Source organism: Balaenoptera acutorostrata, chromosome 1 (assembly GCF_949987535.1).
Source record: "Balaenoptera acutorostrata chromosome 1, mBalAcu1.1, whole genome shotgun sequence".
NCBI classification, from domain to species: domain Eukaryota; kingdom Metazoa; phylum Chordata; class Mammalia; order Artiodactyla; family Balaenopteridae; genus Balaenoptera; species Balaenoptera acutorostrata.
In genome coordinates this window covers 81,897,084-81,922,841 of record NC_080064.1, presented here as the reverse complement: position 1 = coordinate 81,922,841, position 25,758 = coordinate 81,897,084, and the positions used below count along the sequence as shown (strand labels likewise).

The following is a 25,758-nucleotide window of genomic DNA, read 5'->3' as shown; positions in this document are numbered from 1 at the left end:
CTGTTCGGGGTCTTTTGTGTTTCCGTACAAATTGTGAAATTTTTTGTTCTAGTTCTGTGAAAAATGCCATTGGTAGTTTGATAGGGATTGCACTGAATCTGTAGATTGCTTTGGGTAGTACAGTCATTTTCACAATGTTGATTCTTCCAATCCAAGAACATTGTATAGCTCTCCATCTATTAGTGTCATCTTCAATTTCTTTCATCAGTGTCTTACAGTTTTCTGCATACAGGTCTTTTGTCTCCTTAGGTAGGTTTATTCCTAGGTATTTTATTCTTTTTGTTGCAATGGTAAATGGGAGTGTTTCCTTAATTTCTCTTTCAGAATTTTTCATTAGTGTATAGGAATGCAAGAGATTTCTGTGCATTAACTTTGTATCCTGCTGCTTTACCAAATTCATTGATTAGCTCGAGTAGTTTTCTGGTAGCATCTTTAGGATTCTCTATGTATAGTATCATGTCATCTGCAAACAGTGACAGCTTTACTGCTTCTTCTCCGATTTGGATTCCTTTTATTTTTTATTTTTTCCTTTATTCCCTTTTTCTTTTCTGATTGCTGTGGCTAAAACTTCCAAAACTATGTTGAATAATAGTGGTGAGAGTGGACAACCTTGTCTTGTTCCTGATCTTAGATGAAATGGTTTCAGTTTTTCACCATTGAGAACGATGATGGCTGTGTGTTTGTCATATATGGCCTTTATTATGTTGAGGTAAGTTCCCTCTATGCCTACTTTCTGGAGGGTTTTTATCATAAATGGGTGTTGAATATTGTCAAAAGCATTTTCTGCATCTATTGAGATGATCATATGGTTTTTCTCCTTCGGTTTGTTTAAGATGGTTTATCACATTGATTGATTTGTGTATATTGAAGAATCCTTGCATTCCTGGGAAAAACTCCACTTGATCATGGTGTATGATCCTTTTAATGTGCTGTTGGATTCTGTTTGCTAGTATTTTGTTGAGAATTTTTGCATCTATGTTCATCAGTGATATTGGCCTGTCTTTTTTTTTTCCTTTGTGACATCTTTGTCTGGTTTTGGTATCAGGGTGATAGTGGCCTCGTAGAATGAGTTTCGGAGTGTTCCTCCCTCTGCTATATTTTGGAAGAGTTTGAGAAGGATAGGTGTTAGCTCTTCTCTAAATGTTTGATAGAATTCGCCTGTGAAGCCATCTGGTCCTGGGCTCTTGTTTGTTGGAAGATTTTTAATCACAGTCTCAATTTCAGTGCTTGTGATTGGTCTGTTTATATTTTCTATTTCTTCCTGGTTCAGTCCTGGAAGGTTGTGCTTTTCTAAGAGTTTGTCCATTTCTTCCAGGTTGTCCATTTTATTGGCATATAGTTGCTTGTAGTAATCTCTCACGATCCTTTGTTTTTCGGCAGCGTCAGTTGTTACTTCTTTTTCATTTCTAATTCTATTGATTTGAGTCTTCTCCTTTTCTTGATGAGTCTGGCTAATGGTTTATCAATTTTGTTTATCTTCTCAAAGAACCAGCTTTTAGTTTTATTGATCTTTGCTATTGTTTCCTTCATTTCTTTTTCATTTATTTCTGATCTGATCTTTATGATTTCTTTCCTTCTGCTAACTTTGGTGGGTTTTTTTTGTTGTTGTTGTTCTTTCTCTAATTGCTTTAGGTGTGTTTCTTGAGGTAGGATTGTATTCCTATAAACTTCCCTCTTAGGACTGCTTTTGCTGCATCCCATAGGTTTTGGGTCGTTGTGTTTTCATTGTCATTTGTTTCTAGGTATTTTTTGATTTCCTCTTTGATTTCTTCAGTGATCTCTTGGTTATTTAGTAGCCTCCATGTGTTTGTATATTTTACAGATTTTTTCCTGTAATTGATACCTAGTCTCATAGTGTTGTGGTGGGAAAAGATACTTGATACGATTTCAATTTTCTTAAATTTACCAAGGCTTGATTTGTGACCCAAGATACGATCTATCCTGGAGAATGTTCCATGAGCACTTGAGAAGAAAGTGTATTCTGTTGTTTTGGATGGAATGTCCTATAAATATCAATTAAGTCCATCTTGTTTAATGTATCATTTAAAGCTTGTGTTTCCTTATTTATTTTCATTTTGGATGATCTGTCCATTGGTGAAAGTGGGGTGTTAAAGTTCCCTACTATGATTGTGTTATTATCAATTTCCCCTCTTATGGCTGTTAGCTTTTGCCTTATGCATTGAGGTGCTCCTATGTTGGGTGCATAAATATTTACAATTGTTATATCTTCTTCTTGGATTGATCCCTTAATCATTATGTAGTGTCCTTCTTTGTCTCTTGTAATAGTCTTTATTTTAAAGTCTGTTTTGTCTGGTATGAGAATTGCTACTCCAGCTTTCTTTTGATTTCCATTTGCATGGAATATCTTTTTCCATTCCCTCACTTTCAGTCTGTGTGTGTCCCTAGGTCTGAAGTGGGTCTCTTGTAGACAGCATATATATGGGTCTTGTTTTTGTATCCATTCAGCCAGTCTATGTCTTTTGGTTGGAGCATTTAATCCATTTACATTTAAGGTAATTATCGATATGTATGTTCCTATGACCATTTTCTTAATTGTTTTGGGTTTGTTATTGTAGGTCTCTTCCTTCTCTGTGCTTCCTGCCTAGAGAAGTTCCTTTAGCATTTGTTATAAAGCTGGTATGGTGGTGCTGAATCCTCTTAGCTTTTGCTTGTCTGTAAAGGTTTTAATTTCTCTGTCGAATCTGAATGAGATCCTTGCTGTGTAGAGTAATCTTGGTTGTTAGTTTTTCCCTTTTATCACTTTAAATATGTCCTGCCACTCCCTTCTGGCTTGCAGAGTTTCTGCTGAAAGATCAGCTGTTAACCTTATGGGGATTCCCTTGTATGTTATTTGTTGTTTTTCCCTTGCTGCTTTTAATATTTTTTCTTTGTATTTAATTTTTGATAGGTTTTAAAAAAAATTTTTATTTTATTTTTGGCTGCGTTGGGTCTTCGTTGCTGCGTGCGGGCTTTCTCTAGTTGCGGCAAGTGGGGTCTACTCTTTGTTGCAGTGCGCGGGCTTCTCATTGTGGTTGCTTCTCTTGTTGCAGAGCATGGGCTCTCAGTGCATGGGCTTCAGTAGTTGTGGCACACAGGCTCAGTAGTTGTGGCTCACAGGCTCTGGAGTGCAGGCTCAGTAGTTGTTAGTGCATGGGCTTGGTTGATCCACAGCATGTGGGATCTTCCCAGACCAGGGCTCAAACCCGTGTCCCGTGCATTGGCAGGTGGATTCTTAACCACTGCACCATCAGGGAAGTCCAATTTTTGATAGTTTGATTAATATGTGTTTTGGTGTGTTTTTCCTTGGATATATCCTGTATGGATAAATCCTCTGCGCTTCCTGGACTTGATTGACTATTTCCCATATTAGAGAAGTTTTCAACTATAATCTGTTCAAATATTTTCTCAGTCCCTTTCTTTTTCTCTTCTTCTTCTGGGACCCCTATAATTCGAATGTTGGTGCATTTAATGTTGTCCCAGAGGTCTCTGAGACTGTCCTCAATTCTTTTTGTTCTTTTTTTTTTATTCTGCTCTGCGGTAGTTATTTCCACTATTTTATCTTCCAGGTCTCTTATCCGTTCTTCTGCCTCAGTTATCCTGCTATTGATTCCTTCTAGAGAATTCTTAATTTCATTTATTGTGTTGTTGTTTTTTTGCTCTTTAGTTCTTCTAGGTCCTTGTTAAACGTTTGTTGTATTTTCTCCATTCTGTTTCCAAGATTTTGGATCATCTTTACTATCGTTACTCTGAATTGTTTTTCAGATAGATTGCCTATTTCCTCTTCATTTGTTTGGTCTGGTGGGTTTTTACCTTGATCCTTCATCTGCTCTGTGTTTCTGTGTCTTCTCATTTTGCTTAACTTACTGTGTTTGGGGTCTCCTTTTCGCAGGCTGCAGGTTCGTAGTTCCCGTTGTTTTTGGTGTCTGCCCCCAGTGGCTAAGGTTGGTTCAGTGGCTTGTGTAGGCTTCCTGGTGGAGAGGACTGATGCCTGTGTTCTGGTGGATGAGGCTGGATCTTGTCTTTCTGGTGGGCAGGACCGTCTTTGGTGGTGTGTTTTGGGGTGTCTGTGACATTTTTATGATTTTAGGCAGCCTCTCTGCTAATGGGTGGGGTTGTGTTCCTCTCTTGCTAGTTGTTTGGCATAGGGTGTCCAGCAGTGTAGGTTGCTGGTTGTTGATTGGAGCTGCGTCTTAGCATTGAGATGGAGATCTCTAGGAGAGCTTTCACCGTTTGATATTATGTGGAGCCGGGAGGTCTCTAGTGGACCAATGTCCTGAAGTTGGCTCTCCCACCTCAGAGGCACAGGCCTGACACCCAGCTGGAGCACCAAGACCCTGTCAGCCACATGGCTTTTGGGAAGTCTGGGGTCTTCTGCCAGCGTTCAGTAGGTGTTATGCAGGAGTTGTTCCACATGTAGATGTATTTCTTATGTATTTGTGGGGAAGAAGGTGATCTCCATGTCTTACTCCTCTGCCATCTTGAAGGTCTACCATACTGTTTTGACTACTGTAGCTTTGTAGTATAGTCTGCAGTCAGGGAGCGTGACACTTCCCGCTTTGTTCCTTTTTCTCAAAATTACTCTGGCTATTTGGGGTCTTCTGTGGTTCTATATAAATTTTAGGATTATTTGTTCTAGTTATGTGAAAACTGTCATGGGTATTTTGATAATTGCATTAAATTTGTAGATTAATTTGGGTAGAATGGAGATTTTAACTATTAATTCTTCTGATCCATGAACATGGGATATCTTTTTACTTTATTTGTATTGTCTTCAATTTCCTTCACCAGTATCTCATGGTTTCCAGAGTATATAGGTCGTTCACCTGCTTGGTTAAGTTTATTCATAGGTATTTTCTTTTTGATACAGTTGTAAATGAAACTGTTTTCTGGAATTCTCTGACAGTTCATTATTAGTGTATAGAAAGGTAACAGATTTCTGTATGTTAATCTTGTATCCTGCAACTTTACTGAATTCATTTATTAGTTCTAATAGTTTTTTGGTGGATACTTTAGGGTTTTCTGTATATAGTATCACGCCATCTACAAACAGTGACAGTTTTACTTCTACCCTTACAATCTGGATGCCTTTTATTTCTTTTTCTTGTCAGTTGGACTTCCAATACTGTGTCAAATAGAAGTGGTGAGAGTAGGTATCCTTGTTCTCGATTTTAGAGGAAAAGTTAGTTTTTCACTGTTGAGTATGCTGTTAGCTGTGGGTTTGTCACAAATGGCCCTTCTTATATTGAGATGTGTTCTCTATACCAACTATGATGAGAGGATTTATCATTAATGGATGTTGAATTTTGTCAAATGCTTTTTCTGCATCTATTGAGATGATTGTGTGATTTTTATCCTTCCTTTTGTTAATGTGGTGTATCACACTGATTGAGTGTGGATAGTGAACCATCCTTTCATCTCTGGGATAAATCCCACTTGATCATGGAGTATGACCCTTTTTATAAAAAGGATTGTTGGATTTAGTTTGCTAATATTTTGTTGAGGATTTTTGCATCTATATTCATCAGAGATACTGGCCTGTAATTTTCCTTTTGTTTAGTGTCTTTGGTTTTGCTATCAGGGTAATGGTGGTCTTATAGAATGAAATTGGGAGTGTTCCCTCTCCTTCAATTTTTTGGAATAGTTTGAGGATAGGTATTAGCTTTTCTTTTTATGTTTGATAGAATTCCCCTGTGAAGTTGTCTGGTCCTGGATTTTAGTTTGGTGCAAGTTTTTTTTGGTTAAAATTTCAACTTCACTAGTAGTGGTTGTTCTGTTCATATTGTCTATTTCTTTTTGATTCAGTTTTGGAAGGGTGTATGTTTCTCAAAATTTGTCTATTTCTTCTGGTTTGTCCAATTTATTGGGATATAATTGTAGTATGTGAGGTATAACTGACATTTAAAATTATATTAGTTTCAGGTGTATAACATGATTTGATATTTGTATATGTTGCAAAATGACCATCACAGTAAGTATAGTTAACATCCATTACCATATCACATTTTTTTGTAATGAGAGCTTTCAAGATCTACTCTTAGCAACTTTCAAATATGCAATACAGTATTAACTATAGTCATCATGCTGTACATTACATCTACATATTTTATAACTGGAAATTTGTACCTTTCAACCCCTCTCACCCATTTTTCCCACCCCCAACACCCTGCCTTTGGCAACCACCAACCTGTTCTCTGTACCTATGAGCTTATTTTTTAAAACAGATTCCATCTATGACCTTTTTAAAAAAAACAGATTCCACTTATGAGATCATACAGTATTTGTCTTTCTCTGACTTATTTTACTTAGCATAATGCTCACAAGTTCCATCCATATTGTCACAAATGGCAAGATTTTCTTCCTTTTCATGGCTGAATAATATTCCATTGCATAAATATATACTACATTTTCTTTACCCATTCATCCATCAATGGGCACTTTGGTTGTTTCCATATTTTGGCTTTTATAAATAATGCTGCAATGAACATAGAGGTGTATGTATCTTTTTGAATTAGTGTTTTCATTTTTGGGGATAAATAGCCAGAAGTGGATTTGCTGGATCATATGGTAGTTCTACTTTTAATTTTTTGAGGAACTGCCATACTGTTTTCATAGTGGCTGCACCAATTTACATTCCCACCAAAACACCACAAGGGTTCCCTTTTCTCCACATTCTTGCCTACACTTGTTACTTGTCTTTTTCATAACAGCCATTCTAACAGGTATGAGGTGATATTTCATTGTGGTTTTGATTTGCATTTCTCTGATTAGTGATGAGCGTCTTTCCATGTGCCTGTTGGCTGGCCATCTGCATGTCTTCTTTGTAAAAAATGTCTCTTTAGATCCTCTGCCCATTTTTAAATGATTTTTTTTTTTTTTTTGCTATTGAGTTGTATGACTTTATATATTTTGGATATTAACCCCTTATCAGATATATGGTTTGCAAATATTTTCTCCCAGTCAGTAGGTTGCATTTTCATTTTCTTGATGGTTTTCTTTGCTGCACAGAAGCTTTTTAGTTTGATATAGTCCCATTTATTTTTGGATTGTCAAATCCAAAATATTGCCAAGACTGATGTCAGGGGCTCACTGCCTATGTTTTCTTCTAGGAGTTTTATGGTTTCAGGTCTTATGTCCAAGTCTTTAATCCATTTTGAGTTAATTTTTGTGTAAGGTGTGAGATAATGGTCCAGTTTTCCCAAAACCATTTACTGAAGAGACAGTTCTTTCCCCATCTGTATATTCTTGGCTCCTTTGTTGTAAATTAACTGACCATATATATGCATGGGTTTATATCTGGGCTTTCTGTTCTGTTGCATTGATCTACATGTCTGTTTTTGTGCCAGTACCACACAGTTTTGATTACTATAGCTTTATAATGTAGTTTGACGCCAGGGGTTGTAATGTCTCTGGCTTTGTTCTTCTTTTTCAAGATTGATTTTGCTATTCGGGGTCTTCTGTAGTTCCATAGAAATTTTAGGATTATTAGTTCTATGAAAAATGCCATTGGAGTGCACCAAATCTGTAGATTGCTTTGGTAGTATGGACATTATTATTTCTAATAGCTTTATTAAGGTGTAATTTATATACATTACATTCAACCTGTTTTAAGTGTACAAATATTTTTAAAGTTTATAAAACTGTGCAAAAATCACAGTTTAGTTGCAGAACAGTTTCATCACCCCAAAGAGATCCCTGTGGCCATTTGCAGACGATCCCCACTCCCATGTAACCACCAATTTAGTGTCATCTGTTTTAGATATTTTCCTTTTCTGTCGTTTCATTATAAATGGAATCATACCTTATATGGCTTATGTGTCAAACTTCTTTTACCTAGCATGATGTTTCTGAGGTTCATCCATGTAGTAGCATATATCAGTATTCTTTCTATTTTATGAATTTTTTGTTTACCCATTTGCAGTTGATGGCCATTTGGATTGTTTCCACTTTTTCACTAGTATGAATCATGTTATGAACATGCACCTACAAGTCTTTGTGAACAGTTTTCATCTCTCTTAGGATGGAACATTGAATGGAATTGCTGGGTCATATGGTAAACTGCTTAACTTTTTAAGAAACTGCCAGATCACTTTCCAAAGTGGCTGCATCATTTTACATTTCCACCAGCAGTGTACTAGGGCTCGTTTCTCCACATCCTCACGAACACCATCTTTGTCTTTATTATAGTCATCCTAGTGGCTGTGAAGTGGTATCATCTAATTTTGGTTTTAACTTGCATTTCCCTAATGACTAGTGATGTTGAGCATCTTTTCATATGCCAAGCCATTTGGATATCTTCTTCTTTCTGAAATGTCTATTCAAATTTTTGCCCACTTAAAAATTGAGTTGCCTTACTTTTGAGTTTTAAGAATGATTGATTGAGTTGAAAATATTTTATCCTAGTCTGTGGTTTGTCAGTTCATTTTCTTAATGTTTTTCTTTTCCTATTATGTAAGTTTCAGGTGTACATTGCTCAGGACCACTTTATAGCATAGCCAGCTTCTTTAAAAGAATAAAGACTAGACTTCCAAAAGGTTTCATCTTAAATTGTATTTATTTATTTATTTTTATAAATTATTTATTTTTGGCTGCATTGGGTCTTCATTGCTGCCTGCAGGCTTTCTCTAGTTGTGGTGAGCAGGGCCTACTCTTCTTTGTGGTGCATGGGCTTACTGCGGTGGCTTCTTTTGTTGTGGAGCACAGGCTCTAGGCACTCGGGCTTCAGTAGTTGTGGCATGTGGGCTCTAGAGCACAGGCTCAGTAGTTGTGGTGCATGGGCTTAGTTGCTCCACGGGATCTTAGTTGCTCCACGGGATCTTAGTTGCTCCATGTGGGATCTTCCTGGGCCAGGGCTCGAACCTGTGTCCCCTGCATTGGCAGGTGGATTCTTAACCACTGCACCACCAGGGAAGCCCTAAATTGTATTTATTGACCTAATTCTTTACTGTTCTTTATAATCGAGAGTTCGACTATGAGGCTAAAATGGGACTTTTCTCAATTTTCTGGTCAACTGATATGATGGCTTTAATAATCCAGAAGAAATAGGTCATTATATTTTCTTGAGGTTTCAACTTAAGATTTCAGCTTTCATTTTCAAATAAGTAGAAATACTATGTCTTGTATCTAGGATGGAAGGACTTGGTTATCCTTGTTGGGATAATGGTTCTCCTCTATCTGCGGAAGTCACTCTGTCTGGTGATGACTGATAAGTAGCTCTAACTGTACAATTATTGTGGCTAGAATTCCAGAAATGGTCAATGTAAGTTCATCTATTTGGTCTTCACGGATTACCTGTGAAGCAAAAAAGGACACCTGAATAAGACACCTAAAATATTTTTACCAGTTTTTGGGAACACTGTGTTGTCTCCCCAATATACATTCCATTTTCCCCTATTATGTAGCAATAGTGGTTTGGGTAGAATAAACCCAGCTTCATATTCAGCTTGAGGGGTAGGCCCTGATAGGTCTAGGTCAATTAGAAAATCCTCTTCTCTCTCCTCCATTCCTTGCTAGAATGACATGGATTAGTTCAGAAGTGCCCTCAATTAGTGTGAAAAGTTTAAGACTCTCAGTAGGACAGTGAGGTATGCTGTAAAGCTGGGAACTACTGAATGATTCTGCCACCTGTAGTAGACAGCTTCTAAAATGACCCTCAATGAACTCTGCCTTCTGGTATTCATCCCCTTATATAATCCACTCACCTTCAATGTGGGCTGAATCCAGTGATGATTAGTTTCTAACTAGTCATGGAATACAGAAAAAGTGATGGATGTTACTTCTGAGATTAGTTACAAAAAGACTGTGGCTTTCATCTTGGGTTTCATCTCACTTGCTCAATCTGAGGGAAGCCACATACCAAGCTGTGAGGCACACTATGGAGTGGCCCATGTGGCAAAGAACTGGGAGAGGTCTCTAGACAACAAAGAGTGAGAAATTGAGGCCCCGAATTCAACAGCCTGTGAGGAACTAAATCCTGCCAATAACCACATGAGTGAGCTTGGAAGGGAATCTTCCTCCAGTTGAGCCTTCAGATGACACTGCAGCCCTGTCAGAGAGCTTAACTGCAACCTCATGAGAGACTCTGAGGCAGAGGCCCTAAGCCAAATTGTGCCCAGATTCCCGACTCACAGAAACTGAGATTTAAAAAAAAGTTTGTTGTTTTAAGCCACTAAATTTTACAGTAATTTGTTAAGCTGCAAAAGATAATTAATATACTACCATAAGAAAAGCTAGTTTGAGCTGGTTTTTTTTTCTTCCCTGTTATTTGTAACTGAAAGCATATTAACACATACTAGCTAGTAGTAATCTAATCTTGAAAAGGGTATGACATATTATACACAAATAATTTTGTGAACTTATGGTTTACAAATATCATACAAACAACAATAAAAACCCCATCTACCTATTCACAACCATCTCCATTTCTCATATGGAAAATTATGTAATAAGGCCTCACTCATTCAGTGTCCCTTTTAATACTGACAAAGTCTGGGCAAAGATTTACCTTTGATTACTTACACAAATAAACAATGTAAAAAAAACAGTGATCACAGGGCAACTGTTAAGTCCACTTAAAACATCTATTGTTTAGGGAATTCCCTGGCAGTCCAGTGGTTAGGACTCGGCGCTTTCACTGCTGCGGCCTGGGCTTGATCCTTAAAAGTACTTTAAAGAAACGAAATTGAGTTATTTGTAGTGAGGTGGATGGACCTAGAGACTGTCATACAGAGTGAAGTCAAAAAGAGAAAAACAAATACCATATGCTAACACATATATATGGAATCTAAAAAAAAAAAAAAAGGTTCTGAAGAACCTAGGGGCAGCACAGGAATAAAGACGCAGATGTAGAGAATGGACTTGAGGACACGGGAAGGGGGAAGGGTAAGCTGGGACAAAGTGAGAGAGTGGCATGGACATATGTACACTACCAAATGTAAAATAGATAGCTAGTGGGAAGCAGCCGCATGGCACAGGGAGATCAGGTTGGTGCTTTGTGTCCACGTAGAGGGGTGGATAGGGAGGGTGGGAGGGAGACGCAAGAGGGAGGAGATATGGGGATATATGTATATGTATAGCGCAGAAACTAACACACCATTGTAAAGCATTTATACTCCAATAAATATGTTAAAAAAATCATGAATTGCATAAAAAGACTAATTTGAAGTTTCAGCTTTAAAAAAAAAAGTACTTTAACACCATTTGTTTATATATAAGCATTAACTATGCTAATTAAAAATGGTTCTTAATTGGTACCTATTCATTAAAGCAGGTCTGGAAGGACCTCTGGTTAGGCACTCTTTGTTCTCAGTCTATCTGGAAAAGCAACCTTTCAACCAATGGAGATAGGGTGTCATGAACCCTGAGGGGTATGATTAATTCAGTCTTCTGTACCTGAAGCTCAATAAAACAAAAAAACTCCCAACTTACTATATTCTTAGAAGGGCCTTTGAACTGGTGCTTCCACAGGCCAACCTGAGCTCACTGCCTAAGTAAAAGTCTTTATTTTACAGGGTCCTCAGGGGAGCAGGGTTGCATGAAAAGGTCACTAGGTATAAGTCTGGAGGCAGTTACAGTGCTAATTCCTTATTTTCTATTCTCTAGCAGATTCAATAAAGTGATGATGGCATTCTTTCTTGCCTGCCAAATATGGCTCTCAAATATCCTTGTCATATATTTACAGATTTACTTGAAGAGCTGTGTTTTTTAAACAAATATTCAAATAATAAAATGTAAAATGATATAGGTCAGTAGTGTACTTCTGGGAAGGAGACAGGACTGGAGGCAGAAGTGAGGGGGGAATTTTGCTTTTTAAAATTATACATGCAATTCTGTACTGTTTAATTTTTACAAGCAACTTGTATTGCTTTTGTAATTTAAAAAATAATTGAAAGTTAAAAAAGAGGAAATCCTCCTTAAGAGGGTCTCATTAGTAGTTCAGAATGAATTTTGTTAATCATAACATTAAATCAATACCTATCTGAGCACTTGAGAGTATGTGAAGTAAGAAGTAAAGGGAGGAAGAGATGGAAAGTTGTGATTAAGGCAGGATCAGGGAGGGGACATTCTGATGGGCAGTTTTTTTTTTTTTGAGGGGCGGTAGTTCTTAAAAAGAGGCAAAAACTTGGGAGAGTAGAAGAGGGCTTATGTATCTGGGAGCAAGGTCAGGATTCGGCAAAGCCAGACTTGAAAATTCACCTGCTATCTGCACATGAGATGACTAAGGTATTGGCTGGGCTGAGGAGGGAAGTAGGATGAGGATATTCTCAAAGATCACTGCAGTAGTTTGGCTGAAGTACACTGCTACTTGCTGGGAAGAAACATCAGATGGGACATGCAGGATGGGATGGTCTAGATTTGAGTATGAAGCCGATAGCAGGGAGTTTCCTGGATTGCAAGAAACAGAACTAACTGTGGTAGCCTATAAAGGAAAAATAACAACAAAGATGGGCGTGAAGTAACAAGAGTGAACAGGAAATGACTGGAGCAGCTGAGAACTAAGGGATATTGTGTTCTACCATAGCAAGCTGAAGTCATCTGGAGGTCTCTACTTGATTTTTAAAATTTCCAATTTGAAAACAGAATCCAAATAGGCAACAAATGAAAAAAAACAAAAACAAACAACAACAACAAAAACTAAAGTAAAACACAATTCAACTCACCACTGTGGTTAACAGCTGGTTCTAAATATGATGGTTAAACTTTCAAGGTCTTCATTCTTTAAGTGTAATTCTTCAAGCAGGGTGGTCAAAAACTGTGTAAACATTACATTTTCCTGAGAATGCTTCTGAATGCCAAGAATTGAGGTCAGTCTGAAACGCCAAAAATATTAAATGCATATCCATGAAATTGGAAGGACTAAGGGGCTCCAGTCTCTAACATGGCAGAGGGGATTTTTGTGAGGATAATGAAGTCTCTCTGATTTAACAAAATTCCCAGAGAGAGAAGGCTTTACTAAAGCTGAAGAGAAATCTCAGGAAAAGACTGAAAAATCAAACATATTGTTACATAAGGAAAGAAGCCTAAAAGCCTTACTCCAAAACATGTTCTTCATTATGCCAGCAAAAACTACCAAAATTCTGCCCAGAAAAGAAAATTAACCACATGGTGAAAGGAGGTTGTGTAGAGAAGCTTAGAGGTGAGAACTGCTTTAAAAAACATAATTTATATCAACTGTTTAGATTATATCACCTGAAAAAAAAAGACAAAGAACAAGATTACCTTTTGGATGAAACCTTAACATTTTTATTTTTGTAACACTAAAAAGATGAATTTCATCTTAAAAGGCACTTAATACAAACTTCACAAGGAACACAATGCTTTCTTCTCTAACCATTTCCAGTAAATATCCCTAAAGACTGATTACATATAATAGATTCTTTTTTTAAAAAATTTATTTATTTTATTTATTTATTTTTGGCTGTGTTTGGTCTTCGTTGCTGCGCACGGGCTTTCTCTAGTTGTGGCGAGCGGGGGCTACTCTTTGCTGCGGTGCGTGGGCACTACTCTTCGTTGCGGTGTGCGGGCTTCTTATTGCGGTGGCTTCTCTTGTTGTGGAGCACAGGCTCTAGGCGCATGGGCTTCAGTAGTTGTGGCACACGGGCTCAGTAGTTGTGGCCCGTGGGCTCTAGAGCACAGGCTCAGTAGTGTGGCACACAGGCTTAGCTGCTCCGCAGCATGTGGGAATCTTCCCAGACCAGGGCTTGAACCCATGTCTGCTGAATTGGCAGGTGGATTCTTTTTTTTTTTTTTTTTTTAATCTTATTATTTATTTATTTATTTATTTATTTATTTTTGGCTGTGCTGGGTCTTCGGTTCGTGCGAGGGCTTTCTCTAGTTGCGGCAAGTGGGGGCCACTCTTCATCGCGGTGCGGGGACCGCTCTTCATCGCGGTGCGTGGGCCTTTCACTATCGCGGCCCCTCCCGTTGCGGGGCACAGGCTCCAGACGCGCAGGCTCAGCAGCTGTGGCTCACGGGCCCAGCTGCTCCGTGGCATGTGGGATCTTCCCAGACCAGGGCTCGAACCCGTGTCTCCTGCATTAGCAGGCAGATTCTCAACCACTGCGCCACCAGGGAAGCCCTTGGCAGGTGGATTCTTAAGCACCGTGCCACCAGGGAAGTCCTATAATAGATTCTTAAAAGTAATTTTCATTGAATGTGATTAGTAAACATGATTTTAAAAAAGTGAAAAATATCTAATCACAAACTGTGCAGACTGTTCCTTTTCATAAGTTTTTGTATCTCCAGAGAGCATGCTTCACAGAGCCTTTGCAAGAACATTCTGGAAAGTTTTTTGGAAGAAAATTCTTTTTTCCCCAAATAGTCTATACTTCCCACACAAACCTCTTACAGATGCTTATTTAACCTTGGTTGTTGCAAGTGGGCACATCAAATATAAATAAAATAACTCTCTGATTTAAATCAATAATGCTCAAGAAATCAGAGCAGAACAATTCCACAGTAGTGAGTGTGGAATGAGAAATGTTATTTTCTGAGACAGATTTCTTCCTTGCTTATTAGCCATCTCATACAGAAAGCAGAAATAAAAGGACAAATTTGTTAGAATTGTCCAAAGATGCCCTAGACTCTGAGGAGGTGGTAGATTCTCTATATTCCTGAAGGTATTTTAGCAAGAATTAGAGACTAGGTAACTCTAACAGTCCAGTGAAATCTAGAGTTCTACCCAAGAAAACCACTTATTCCTTCCCCACCTCTCCTCTATTTCTTTACAGCAAGCGGATGGAGTACCAGGTTCTCATATGAGCTTTGTCTGCAGGTATGCTCCAAAGGTAGTTTATACTTGAAAATAGGACTACTCAAGTCTTCTAATGCCAAGCTCAAGCTGGGTACTTGGGTGAACTTATAGGCAGTTGTGGCCAGCTTTTCCTGAGGCATTTTCCTGCAGAGAAAGTGGAACCCAGAAGTCAACTCTGTTGGCTTTTCTCATACGTAGGTGATGTCAACATTAAAATATCAAGTTGCTGCTTCCCCACAGTAAGACCAAAGATACTGGGGATGGGATAGCACTGGCTAACAACAAGAAGTCAGAGCAGTCAGATCAGCTGTCATCTCCACAGAAATCTAGTTTTTGTGTGTTTTGTTTTTTTTTTTAGTTTTTGAATTTTATTTTTATACAGCAGGTTCTTATTAGTCATCAATTTTATACACATCAGTGTATACATGTCAATCCCAATCACCCAATTCAGCACACCACCATCCCCACCCCCCTGCGGTTTTCCCCCCTTGGTGTCCACACGTTTGTCCTCTACATCTGTGTCTCAACTTCTGCCCTGCAAACCGGTTCATCTGTACCATTTTTCTAGGTTCCACATACATGCGTTAATATACGATATTTGTTTTTCTCTTTCTGACTTACTTCAGAAAAACAACTGTAAGACTTTGTATGACAGTCTCTAGATCCATCCACGTCTCAACAAATGACTCAATTTCGTTCCTTTTTATGGCTGAGTAATATTCCATTGTATGTATGTACCACATCTTCTTTATCCATTCATCTGTTGATGGGCATTTAGGTTGCTCCATGACCTGGCTACTGTAAAAAGTGCTGCAATGAACATTGGGGTGCATGTGTCTTTTTGAATTATGGTTTTCTCTGGGTATATGCCCAGTAGTGGGATTGCTGGATCATATGGTAATTCTATTTTTAGTTTTTTAAAGAACCTCCATACTGTTCTCCATAGTGGCTGTATCAATTTACGTTCCCACCAACAGTGCAAGAGGGTTCCCTTTTCTCCACACCCTCTCCAGCATTTGTTGTTTGTAGATTTTCTGATGATGCCCATTCTAACTGGTGTGAGGTGATACCTCATTGCAGTTTTGATTTGCATTTCTCTAATAATTAGTGATGTTGAGCATCTTTTCATGTGTTTCTTGGCCATCTGTATGTCTTCTTTGGAGAAATGTCTATTTAGGTCTTCTGCCCATTTTTGGATTGGGTTGTTTTTTTAATATTGAGCTGCATGAGCTGTTTATATATTTTGGAGATTAATCCATTGTCCGCTGATTCGTTTGCAAATATTTTCTCCCATTCTGAGGGTTGTCTTTTCGTCTTGTTTATGGTTTCCTTTGCTGTGCAAAAGCTTTTACGTTTCATTAGGTCCCATTTGTTTATTTTTGTTTTTATTTCCATTACTCTAGGAGGTGGACAAAAAAGATCTTGCTGTGATTGATGTCAAAGAGTGTTCTTCCTATGTTTTCCACTAAGAGTTTTATAGTGTCCGGTCTTACATTTAGGTCTCGAATCCATTTTGAGTTTATTTTTGTGTATAGTGTTAGGGAGTGTTCTAATTTCATTCTTTTACATGTTGCTGTCCAGTTTTCCCAGCACCACTTATTGAAGAGGCTGTCTTTTTTCCATTGTATATCCTTGCCTCCTTTGTCATAGATTAGTTGACCATAGGTGTGTGGGTTTATCTCTAGCTTTCTATCTTGTTCCACTGATCTATGTTTCTGTTTTTGTGCCAGTACCATATTGTCTTGATTACTGTAGCTTTATAGTATAGTCTGAAGTCAGGGAGTCTGATTCCTCCAGCTGTTTTTTTCCCTCAAGACAGCTTTCGCTATTTGGGGTCTTTTGTGTCTCCATACAAATTTTAAGATTTTTTGTTCTAGTTCCGTAAAAAACGCCATTGGTAATTTGATAGGGATTGCGTTGAATCTGTAGATTGCTTTGGGTAGTATAGTCATTTTCACAATATTGATTCTTCCAATCCAAGACCATGGTATATCTCTCCATCTGTTGGTTTCATCTTTAATTTCTTTCAACAGTGTCTTATAGTTTTCTGCATACAGGTCTTTTGTCTCCCTAGGTAGGTTTATTCCTAGGTATTTTATTCTTTTTGTTGCAGTGGTAAATGGGAGTGTTTCCTTAATTTCTCTTTCAGATTTTTCATCATTAGTGTATAGGAATGCAAGAGATTTCTGTGCATTAATTTTGTATCCTGCAACTTTACCAAATTCATTGATTAGCTCTAGTAGTTTCTGGTGGCATCTTTAGGATTCTCTATGTATAGTATCATGTCATCTGCAAACAGTGACAGTTTTACTTCTTCTTTTCCAATTTGTATTTCTTTATCTTCAGATCAGCTGTCAGCTCCATAGAAATCTAGTTTTTGTGTGTTTTAAAGATGGTAATTATATGATATATCCAAAACAACTTCTCTGATTTTCAACAAGACTACTGTTTGGCTCATATATGAAAACAAAGTTTTCTCAATTACTTCTCAAAGGGCCATTAATATGTTTAAAACTTAACCCTCAAATTAGAAATAAATGGTGACTACTAGATTTCTCAACTTGTTTGCCTACATAAAAGCAGAAAATTAAAAGCATTATAGATAAAAAGTTTGTAAGAGAATTGGTCTATCAGTTACCCTAGTTAGAAAATATTTTGGGGGACTTCCCTGGTGGCGCAGTGGTTAAGAATCCACCTGCCAATGCAGGGGACATGGGTTTGAGCCCTGGTCCGGGAAGATCCCACATGCGGTGGAGCAACCAAGCCCGTGCACCACAACTACTGAGCCTGCGCTCTAGAGCCTGCGAGCCACGACTACTGAGCCCGCGTGCTGCAACTACTGAAGCCCGAGTACCTGGAGCCGGTGCTCCAAAACAAGAGAAGCCACTGCAATGAGAAGCCCGCGCACCACAACAAAGAGTAGCCCCCACTCCCCGCAACTAGAGAAAAGCCCACGTGCAGCAACAAAGACCCAACAGAGCCAAAAATAAATAAATAAATTCATAAAGAAAAATTAGAGTTAATGAGAAATTTTAGCTAGGAGTGAAAAGAAAAAGGAAAGCAACAATGCAATCTCGCTCCTGAGCCCATGACAAATACTGTGAATCAATCATTCTTTTCTTAATGAGCTTGGACCTGTTTTGAGACTCCTCAAAATAGGGCTCTGAGCAACCACTTGTTATGATTTCTGGCAAGTTGAATATCAAAGCCTTAGGGTCTATCTATAAAGTAGGGCTAATAATACTTAAGTTCCTTAGAAGTTATTATTGCAAAAGTCACGTAGGATACTGTAAACAGGTTTTTAAAAAATCAATTATAATAATGATTATAATACCATTTACCATGTGCTACCTTGGAGTTTTACTATGTACTTGTTCTAAGCATGAATTATCTCCTTTAACTGCACAATGATGCTGGGGGTATAGTACTGTTCCCATTTTATGAGTGAGGAAAGAAAGGCACAAAAAATGGAAGTACCTTCCCCAAGGTCACAAAGATAGTAAGTGGCAGGTCAGGGCTTTGAACCCAGGCAACTTATCTCAAAAAGCCCATGCTCTTCGCTAATATGCAAGCTTTCATACTTTGTAGGCTATAGCTTTCATTCTTTGCAGGTTATAGAACACTATATAAATTTAATCTTTACTTGCCTGATTGATGTGTACTGTGCCCTCAATGAGCATGCAGAAGAAACAGAATGTTTTAAATTTGCTTTTGAGAACTAGAGGACTACAAATATAAAAATGGCTAGTAGCTGGCAGGCAGAAGGAAATGCTAACAGAAATCACGCAAGGTCTGGTGTCTGTTAGGAGACAGGAATAGCAGTTTGGGACCTGGGGATTTCTGCAGCAAGTCATCAAGCAGATAGATAGCAATCCTTAGGCATCTGGAGCCAGGATTTCCTGACTACTCTTAACACTTGAGCCCTAAGAGTTGTTGCATAATTATACTCCTGGAAAGTTAGCCAATGAGATTTCCTTTAACCTTATTTATTCCCTTGTGTTTCTCCTTCAATCTTTAACTGAAAAGACTTCTTCCCCACCCCCCAGTCCCTAACACAGAATGTAATGATCATAAGAAATATGTCAGCTTTCTAAAAATTTTAAGTTGACTTAAATCCTTTTCGGAATAAGCTGAGATATAAATAAATAAATACTCTAATAGTTCCTGTGCACCTCTAAACATTAGTAATCCAGTGGATTACTTTTGGGGAGTCATGTAAAAATTGTGATTTTCCTTTTAACATATCCTCCCTAGAAACCAGGCTAATACAAAAAAAAAGGATGGTTTTGACAAGTTATAAAGTCATAATAATATGTCAAGAAAGATGCTAAACCCTGAAAATATAATAATTTTATGAATGATTCCTTCAAAAGAATTATGATTTGCTTCTATCTCCAAAGTAATTTACATTTAAAGTTGAGTAAGGGCTATATATAATCTTTATGTTTTCCAGATTCCTTGACTCATCTACTTCAACATGTTTTATTACTTAATAGCAACTGGCTACCTGCCCACTCTACCAGACTAACTGCTTACTGGACATCTGCTGAATTTCCATGTCATCTCTGTAGCAAGAGGCTTCTGTGCCTATTTGCACAGATGAATCTGAGGCAAGATCATAACTTTTTATCAGACTGTTATGGTTTTGGTCAATGATAAGAGTTGGCTGTTGCCACTGCCAAAGATGCAACTAATAAACTGCAAGGATTCTTTTTAGGGTACATGCCACCCTAATGATAGGTATCATCGGCTGAATGGGGTGTGAGGACCTATCTGGGGTGTGAGGAGCACTGCACTGAGCTTGGAGACAGGGTTCTGTGCAGAATCTGCTTTTGTTAGCAGTGACCATGGAAGAGGGCTTTGGAAAGCACAAAGCACTATGCAACATAGTCTATGTGTGCTTAGAACCAGGCCCAAGGACAAATGAACAAAGACTTATTACTGGAACTGTTCTTTACATGGTCAATTATGGTCCCTTAATTGCCACATCTGAAAGCCTCTTCTTAGTTCTTTTTCCAGCTGACTGCAGTATTTGATGCCCTCAATCACTTCCTCCTTTCCTAGAATTCTCCTTCTTTGGCTTTTCAGGAACTCTCTGTCACAGTTCTCCTCCTACTACTGAATCTTTATGATCTCTCTTGTTGGCGTTTCTTTTTTTTTATCAGCCCATTAATAATGATAGGTCTTACCTATGATTTCATATTGACCCTCTTCTGCACTACATCCCATCTCATGGCTCTGATTATCAGTGATTCAAATCTTTAACTTCTCTCTTGGGATTTTTCTCCACTTGGATGTCCAAAAGGTACCTCAAATACATTATGTTCAAACCTGAAATTCTGAGCTCTCATTTTCATCAAAACCTTCTAGTATTAGAAATCTCAGTCATCTTTAACTCTTAACCCTTAATGTTCTTTGTTCAGTCAGTTACCAAATCCTGCTGATTCTCCTCTGAGGTGCTTCTTGAATCCATTTCATCTCCCCGACTCACCGTCCCTGTCCTAATTCAGATGCATCATCTCCTGCTTGGACTACAGCTATAGCCTAAGCGGTCTCCCACTCCAGTCCAGTCTCCACATTGCCACCACAATCCTCTCTCACAGATATGACTAAGTCACTCTCTTGCTTTAATAACTACTTATAGGAGGAATCAAATTTCTTTGGGCCTTTTATTTTCCTTGTTTCTATCACATGAATATTTTCATAAATATTTCAAATAATATGAAAGTATATATTGTTAGTTGTATATATTTTTCGCACCAAGCAGAAAGGTGGAAGACTGGGATCACATTTTACTCATCCATCTTGTATTCCTCACAGGCTTGTTCTCTTAATACATAATTTGGTGAATGATTATAGAACTGAAACTGCTGCTACCCCATACTAGCACTTCTCAGTGTACTATAACAGGTCCTGGACAAACTATGGTCTGTGGGCCAAATCTGGCTTGCTGCTTTTGTAAATAATTTACTTTTGTAAATAATTTACTTTCGTAAATAAACTGAAAAACAGCCATGCCCATTTATTTATGTATTCTACAGCTGCTTTTGTGCTACAACAGCAGAGTTGAGTAGTTGGAACTGTAGGGCCAGCAAAGCTGAAAATATTTATAATTTGGCCCTTTACAGAAAGTTTGCCAACTCTTATACTAGAAGATTGTTATGTACCAACTTTAATTTAAAGTGAATAACTCAGTCACTAATATAATGTTTTATATACTATAAGTCTGATGATGGGAGTTATTAAAATAGGAGATGAGAAATCCAAAGGAACCACTTGGCTCTAGGATATTCAAGGTCTGGTCTGTGAAAGATCTCCTGTACACTGAATCACTTAAGTATGGAAGATGCTTAACAAAACCAAAAATATCTCATAAAATCTACCAGGTGGAGAGAGAACTTTCCCTGGCTGACTCCACTCCAGCCAAACTGACCAACCTTGCCTCAATTATGCCAAGGTTTAGTTTGTCCTCACTTAAGGGCTGGCTGTTTTCTTTCCTGGGGTGCTCTTCCCCCAGATCTCTACATGGTGTTCTCCTTCATGTAATTGTTTTGTTTAAATGTCACCTCTCCCATGTGAAATCTATCCTCACTTTCGCCCTCTCTACCTACCTACTTGTTTTATTTGTCTCATAGTCCTTACTATTATTTAGTTCTATTATTTGTTTGCTTGTTTACCGTCTCTCATCCAAAAGAAGGTGAATGTCACGAGCGCAATGACTCGTGTATTCACTGCATTCACTGTATCCCTCATGCCTGACACATTGTAAATGATCACTAATTAGTTGTTGAATGAAGAAATAGCTTAAGAGGTCAGTAATTTATTGTGCTTACTGAAATACTTTTTCTTCTTCATAAAATGTTCCTCCTTTCATTTTTAGAGGAAGGAAGGGAGGAAACATGTTCTTGACTCCTCCTGCTTGCATGTAGTGGCATCTTCCTGCTAGAATATTTCAGAATATCTATCAGTGAGGTGAGATGAGCTTTAAATTCATCAGGTAGGCCAAGCATTAAATCAAGACCTATCACTTGTTCCTGCATTTCCCCTCCTCCCTTCCATGTGTCCTGAAACTCAGTGTTGGCCAAGAGTGAGTAGGGCTAAGTGCCACTGAGCAGGCTTGGTTTGTCGCTTAATTCACTCCAGTCCTGTAGAGGAAACTGTGGAGCAAGGGGCTGGCCCTTGAGTGGTTGCTTGGTGCCTTCCTCTGGAGCAAAAGTACTTTAGCCTCACAGGTTAAATGTGAAAGGAAAGGAAATTCCTTTCACTCTAAAGGAGATGACACTTGGCCAAAAGGAAGAGCACTTTAGGATTTCTACAATCCAACTAATACCGGTCTTTATTTCTGTGTATTTCTGGCTGTTACTACTGTTTTTGAATGGGGTGTGTTCTTATTCTTTCTAGATCAATGAAAGTAACAGAATGTAGCCACAAAATGAGGACTCAGTTGTTTTTGGAATCTATACTCCCTTTTAGTCTCCTCCCATTAAGAGTTAAAAGATCTGGGCTTCCCTGGTGGCGCAGTGGTTGAGAATCTGCCTGCTAATGCAGGGGACACGGGTTCGAGCCCTGGCCTGGGAAGATCCCACGTGCCGCAGAGCGGCTGGGCCCGTGAGCCACAACTGCTGAGCCTGCGCGTCTGGAGCCTGTGCTCCGCAACGAGAGAGGCCCGCGCATCGCGATGAAGAGTGGCCCCCGCTTGCCACAACTGGAGAAAGCCCTCGCACAGAAACGAAGACCCAACACAGCCAAAATCAATCAATCAATCAATCAATCAAACATACGCATCTGATTCAAGATCCTCATTAAAAAAAAAAAAAAAAAAAAAAAAAAAAAAAAAAAAAAGAGTTAAAAGATCTAAGAAAAGAGACTCAAGATCCTTTCTTGATGTAGTGATTGGGTTAATAAACTACCTCCATGATTGTGAAGGAGGGAGATTCTATACCTCTATGTGTAGCATGCTGCAACGGTTAACGCATTTTAAATCCTGGACATTGTTCCTCGTATATAATCTAAATGGCCCTTGCAGAATTTTTTGGGGGCCAGCTCTTAAAAGTTATTCCTTCATATTCTTGAAAATGGTTCTCAATTCCAAGTCCTTTTAATCTTTCCTAATAGATGCCATCTAACTGCTCCTTATTCAGATTGGTGTTATTCCCTATGTCCCCCACTTATAGCTTCTCATTTTCCTAAAATGCAATGTCCCAGAATATAAATATTTTTTAAATTCATTACTTCAAAACATAGAACAATATACCTTCAGAGAAAGATATCATGATGTAAAATCTTTCACATCTAAGTTATCTTTGAAGTACAATCTCAGAATCTTATCAACCTTCTCCCCTTTTTTGTTAGAGTCCCTAGGCTCCTCCTTTCCTTTTAATCCTTTATCTGTGTATGCTAATCACTTACCTGTTTACCCTTTTAATTAAAGAACAACTTCCACACTATTATATATTGAAAGGGACTCAAACCTCTGTTCCAGTCCTACAACTTCTAATAGTGAATATCAAAGAAAACTACAATAAACTGGGCCCAAATAACTACTCTACTTAAATAATACAGTAATATACCATAGTTGGTATTTAACAGTGTGCTTTATGTAGGAAATACCTTTAAAATAATCAACAGAAATTGTGATTGGCAGTGAGTAAGAACAAAATATTTTTATGTTTCAATTTATTTCCTTCATGTACTTTTAAATATGAATAAAAACCTCTAAAGGTGACACTAAAAGGATGGTTTACCACAAAAAGTCTGTATCCTGGAGAATATAATTTGACAAAAATGACATAACTTGCAAATGTATAAATCACAAACAAGAGAGGAAACTTCTCATGAAAACTCCACTGATTCAAATCTCTATTCTGAAAAGAAAGGGAGCCTTCTATAACCAGTTCTTTACCATATGGTAAATGGCATGATGACAAAAGCAAAAAAAGCCAAGTGTCAAACTGCATCTTATTGATAAGACCTTTATTTAGCTGACTGCTCCACATATGCTACACATCAAAAGGAGAGATTGGAAGTCAGGTTAGGACAGGTACCCTCCATTTGTTATTACTGAGCTATCAAACAACATCTGGTTAACAGGAATTATTATACACAGAATTAAGAGGAGTTTCAAAGTTTGACAACTGAAACAAGAGATTTTTAATTAAAAGTGGCCTTTTTATAAATCTTCATATCCAAGGATTCAGAGCTGTACAAGCTCTTGATTAAGGCTCAGAAGAAAGCTACCTATGATTTTGTGAGTCACTGGTTTGTTTCACATCAACAGAGAAAGCTATATAAAGAGTTAAAGTTGTGGTTTACTGAAGAAGTGGAGCTAAACAACTGATGGGTCTCTAGGTTATCCATCTCCTGTAGTGCATTAAAAGTCAGTAATGAACTTGGATATTTAAATGGTCTTCCCATTGTGGTCCGTATTGCTTTGATCACTGCATTCATTCCCATTGGGGAATATATAGTGCGACTCTTGAAACACTGGAAATCACAGCATGGTCTGATTTATCCTTTCCTGAATAATCTGGGTAATATGGGTGAAGATCACATCAGGCATTTGCCTTAAATGATACAGCACAGACATCCCTTAACCTGACCGTCAACACTAAGAAGCAGTAACTCTCAGAGTTTCCTAAGGGTTTATTACTGATTTCCAAACTTGCACAATCAAACTGGTAGGCTGCTGTAAAATGACACTGAACAACACTCCTCATATTCAATATAATCTTAAGTGAAGAAAATGCTGTGAGAATGTCTATGTGAATAAATGTCACCAGAAAGCATGCTTCTCTATGGTTTGGGGTTGGAGGAAAGGATAGGAAGTGAAAAGCCACACTTTTCTGTACCTATCAGATTTGAGAAATTACTGGGTTCCTACAGAGTTCTGTTGCAGTAGGGAAACCTGTTCTGCTGATTACCACGCATAAAGGTGATGAATATGCAGACCGCTAAAAGATAATGCTGGGCTTAAAAGAAATTTTTTTAACACTCACTCTCTCATCCTTCAGAACTTAGGGCTGGGAAGGAGGAGTATTTCTGTTAAAAAGAAGTACTTTCAATGTTTACATGCACAGGCACTATGCTTGTTACTTTACCAGTGAAAACAGAACAGATATTACAATACCTGACACTTCAGGGGCTTAGAATCAAACAAAACCAGAAGTCTTCCGGGATAGATGAGGCATCTTTATTAATATTGGCCTGAGTAACTGAAAAATCTGAAAGATGAGGTTAAACTGCACAGTCTTCTTTGATGAGGCTATACCACTTAATTTCCTCAAGTGTGATTAGTCTCAACAACCCAGCTAGTTTCCTTTTGACAGCGGAAGTATCAGAGACTTTGGACAGGGTAAGGGATTTATCCAGGATCACACTGGTTAAGAACAGCGCTAAAAATGGACACCTTTATCACAAGGGTATCTTGCTTATCTATGAAGTCTCCATATTCCTTCATGCACTGCAGTAACAATTGTCACTTTACCCATACTTTGTATTCTTCAAAAAAATGAGTTGGGATTTTCCCTCCTTCTCTACATGAAGCAGTGTAAAATGATAACCTCTGTCTGTGAAAAGATACACTCAAAACTGAAACAAAGGAGAGCTGTGACCAGTAAGTAACGCAAAGGGTCAAAATGTCATCTATTTTCAGAAATTTGAGGGCTCACACAAACCCAAGGCATTTTCTAAAACGTCTCTTTAAGATATAAAAAAAATTTTTAGTATAAACTTTCAAAAGGGATTTCATCTGTATATTCAGGGCTCATATTTAATATAACTCTTTTTCCACCTTACATGTTTCTTACTGGGGAGAAGGCAGAAGAAGATTCAACTCTGTCAGTGATTCTCTAAAAATATTTGTCTAATCTGTGGCCCCTGGCCTCCTCCCTGAAGTAACACAATAGCCCCGGGGGCACAGGGAAAGAACCAAAAAAGTCAACCTGTGGAAGAGCTTTTCCTTTTCCATAAAATAACATGGACTGGGCCATGTGCAGAGATAACTCCTTCAT

General features: G+C 38.2%; 1 protein-coding gene across 4 annotated transcripts in view; it reads right to left on the bottom strand.

The window, feature by feature from the left end:
• Positions 1-6,219: 6,219 nt before the first annotated feature.
• RPAP2 (RNA polymerase II associated protein 2) overlaps positions 6,220-25,758 on the bottom strand; it is an 86,282-nt gene continuing 66,743 nt past the window's right edge. Inside the window, exons 10-11 of one of the 4 annotated variants that reach the window (XM_057528411.1) lie at positions 12,657-12,806; positions 6,244-9,288 (exon numbers count right to left, since the gene is read on the bottom strand). In XM_057528411.1, coding sequence (XP_057384394.1) covers positions 12,665-12,806 — 142 coding nt within the window. In that variant the 3' untranslated portion in view covers positions 6,244-9,288; positions 12,657-12,664. Of the gene's footprint in view, positions 9,289-12,656; positions 12,807-25,758 lie in introns of those variants that run through there. The other 3 variants (XM_007169599.3, XM_028163379.2, XR_003622215.2) reach the window with 3 other exon arrangements.